Source organism: Tigriopus californicus, chromosome 9 (assembly GCF_007210705.1).
Source record: "Tigriopus californicus strain San Diego chromosome 9, Tcal_SD_v2.1, whole genome shotgun sequence".
In the NCBI taxonomy this organism is placed as follows: domain Eukaryota; kingdom Metazoa; phylum Arthropoda; class Copepoda; order Harpacticoida; family Harpacticidae; genus Tigriopus; species Tigriopus californicus.
Window position 1 is genome coordinate 6,355,264 of NC_081448.1, and position 3,589 is coordinate 6,358,852.

The window sequence follows — 3,589 nt, forward strand, 5'->3', positions numbered from 1 at the left end:
GGTTTCAAATGCAAATGCGCCCAATCGACATCGGAACAATTGTGAAATTAAGCTTTTCTTGGGTTTAGGACCGAGGCCAATCTGAACATTTGGTCACCCTTTGAGACATTGGGTTTTGGGTCATTTCATTGGGTCGAACTATTGGCACATCGCATTGACTTTGCGAGTTGGCTAGCCCTCCGATACAGTAGTAAGGGTAATGGCGGGACAGAAGCAACAATAGTAAAAGGTGGAGACGAGGAGAAAAAGAGTACGGATAATATTGCATTGTTAATTGAGTGACGGTATAGAGATAGGTAGATATTTCTTACATATTTGAAAACATTGGATTGCAGCCTCGTGTGAACAAGAATATGTGGGATATCTGGGTCAGATGACGTTTACCACTGACCATTTTTACACGCCCCGACATTTATAAGCCGATTCTTAGGAAGGGAAAGTTGGACCTTTCAAGCTTTCCATTCATTGCAAGTTGTTGTTGTTTTTTTGGTGTATGTGTGTATGTTTTTGCCTCATAGTCGTCATCGTGGTGAGTGAGAGAGGCCAATCATAGTCCAGGGGCTCAATTTGCGTTCTTTGCGACAATGATCAATTGCTGCTCTTTTACATTAGGGAGGATAAATATCACTTGCATTGAGCTCGGTCCATGAAGATTAGTACGTACGCGGGTATCTCATGGAGATAAAACACAATGCTTAAAAAGGAATAGGAATAGCAAGAGGCGAAGGAGGGTCTTCAAATCAACTGCACTGATTGGAACCAAGTTGAAAATGGAGAAGACATGAGAAATGACTAGGTACACACATACATGATTAGGTTGACAGCAGGCTTACAAAGTCATTTGTTGCGTTTTGGGTACGTATTTTAGTATTGCAAATCCTAATTCCTTTTTAAGCATATGCAAAAAATCCTATTTGAAAAACAATATGATGACTGTGGCTTTCTCTCCATTGATTTCAACTATCCTCTCTCCTTTGTGGTCAAGGTTACTCGATGATGAGAATGATTAAATGAAGATGATGATGATGATGATGACGATGGTGATGACAATGATTAGGGGAGGGACGCTCGCTCAATGGTGAATGAACGTTCCCATGATGAATGATGGATGGATGGATAGATAGTCGATAAAGAAAGATTTGTCTTTTCTTTTTTCCAGATGAATTGGAACATTTCTCCTTGAGGCGATGGTTGGCGAAAAAATACATTAGCACTAGGTTGACGGTTTCTTGACACGCTTTGGTTGATGATCATGACGTCAAAGCTTGAGAGTACTGGTAATAGTAAACTAAACGGGGAAGTGAGGGACAGAAAAGGGAACAAAAACAGAAGCAAAGCATCAACATGAGGGATGGTGGTCAATTTGGTTAAGCAGGAAGCTGGTCTTTGGTGGGTGTGATCAAACCAGAAGCGTTCGGGTACAAGAGTAGAAAAAGACGTCCAAGTCGGATCTTAGAACTCCATGGAGGAGGCCAACGAAGACACGGGTGACTCCAGCGACATGTTGGATGCGTTTTTCTTTGGATGATGCTGACGGTGATGATCGCGACGTCTCGGACCTTCGGGGAGTAGACTCTGATATGCAGACTGGTTGGCTGGTGGAATGGGTACCTCCAAATGGTTATTATTCGCTTCTGAACATTTCAGCGAAGACTTCGATTTGCCCGTCCCATTCTTCCCTGCCGACGAGCTCATCATCCCCCCCGAGGCCATCCAAGGGTGATGGAGAATGTCCTCGAGGAGAATTCTGGAACGTGGCTGAATTTGCAAGCATTGTCCTATGAGATCTTGGCAATCTCTGGACACTCGCGTTCTGAACTGAATCTCGGCATTGCATATCTGCTCATCCTGCTCGAACGGAATGTCCCCACAAACCATGTCGTAAAGTAGAATTCCCAAACTCCACACGGTAGCTGAAGGCCCATGGTATCGGTTCAGTCTGATCCATTCAGGAGGAGCATACACCCGGGTACCTGGAAGCACACAAAAAAGGAAGAAAAACGTCAGTTCAAGACGAAAACGGAGACGACGACGACGACGAAGAGGCACGGGAGAGACCCAGCCCAAGCCTCAGTCAGTTAGTCAGTGGGGGATGCAGTTTGAGGGCATTACTCTTCCTCCAATTCAAAGGTAGGGCTTAGCTTCAGAATATACAACACAGAGAACACAGAGGGGGTTCAACCAGTTGGTAGTTGGTAGTTGGTGGTAGTCGGTAGTCGGAAGGTCGATCGAGTGATGCATCTTGGCAGTGGCCAGCATCGGGAGAATCTCTTTAAGTCTCAGGTCCGTGAGGACCATGTGGGCTTTCTAGGTCCTCTACTTCGTTACTATGCCACTCTGAACGTATAGCTTTTGTGCATCCGGCATGCAGCAGCCAGGATGAATGCATTGGCTGCCAATGCATTTTACCGAACAGGAGGGCCAGAGACTCGGTGGCCTTGCCTTATGCCCACCCAGAGTCCAGCTAAAATGGCAATAGATACCGAGAGATGCATCGTGCACATCTAAAGGTACGTACATCATACCCTACAGCTCACTCGTTCAAGTGCCATATTGATTCTCGGAATGACTTTTGAGGCGTCCATGTTAAACTGAAGCTGTGCCTCAAATTAAGAAATGCACTTTCTAAATTATCCACATGGAGTCAGAAGCTCGAGGTCTCATTTAAATCTAGGATAGTTTCTACTTGGAATGAAAAGAACATGGAACCCTGGGCAATCAAGTCGTTTGAAATAAGTACGGAAGTCACCATCGGTTTGAAAAAGCCTAGCCATTTTTATCACTTTTATTGGATAACGCTTCCGGTACATTGAAAGTTATCGAGGCCAAATGACCGCACGTATTATCTGTGAGCTTGACTACTCTCTGATTGGATCTCAGAATATCGGAGTCACATTAGAGACATTATTCCACATGCGTTTGATTGTCCAGACCGCAGAGCTTGGCGCCAACCTTCTACAGACGAATTCCCCTTTTTGACTCGATTCGATAATTTTCGTGCTTGTTGAACTTACTACATTCAGTACGACGAGTTGTTGTTGCTAGCGAAGCTCGCTTAATTGCCTAGGGCTAACAAGCTCAAAACCCAAGTCCTATTTGCCACGTAGAAAAATGCCTCGGAAGCAATTCTCTGAATTAGTTACAAGCTCCAAAGGCATCATCATCATCCTCCATCCTTGAACGCGCAGAGAATCTCGATTCTCGAGGAGTCTTCGACTCAAACTGATGAGCAGGAGAGTGCGTACTACTAATGTACCGTGTACACCCACCCACCCGGTCCGACTCGCCCGTCCACCCTCTGTTCCTGAACGGAAGGACACATAGGGCGAAGGCAAGAGAAAGATGGCCGGCCTTGGCCATCGTTCGATCGCCATCTACTCTAAGCTGTCTCGGGTCCATCACTGTTTCTAAGGCCCCGTTGGCATCACTACTACGCCCCCTTCTCCTTCCCCCTCCCCCCGTTTCTCTTACACCCAATCTCCATGTACCATTAAATGGAATGGATGTCGAGAGTGTACGCCGTAGACTGACGAAATCTTACTTTCTTATCCTGGGCCGGGCAGCAGCTAGCAATTGAAAAGGCCCATGG

The 3,589-nt window shown here is 45.8% G+C and overlaps 1 protein-coding gene across 1 annotated transcript in view; it reads right to left on the reverse strand.

Annotated features, from left to right (window-relative positions):
• Window positions 1-1,124: 1,124 nt before the first annotated feature.
• LOC131886289 (uncharacterized) overlaps window positions 1,125-3,589 on the reverse strand; it is a 27,161-nt gene continuing 24,696 nt past the window's right edge. Inside the window, exon 4 of the mRNA XM_059234578.1 lies at window positions 1,125-1,973. Coding sequence (XP_059090561.1) covers window positions 1,453-1,973 — 521 coding nt within the window. The 3' untranslated portion in view covers window positions 1,125-1,452. The remainder of the gene's footprint in view (window positions 1,974-3,589) is intronic.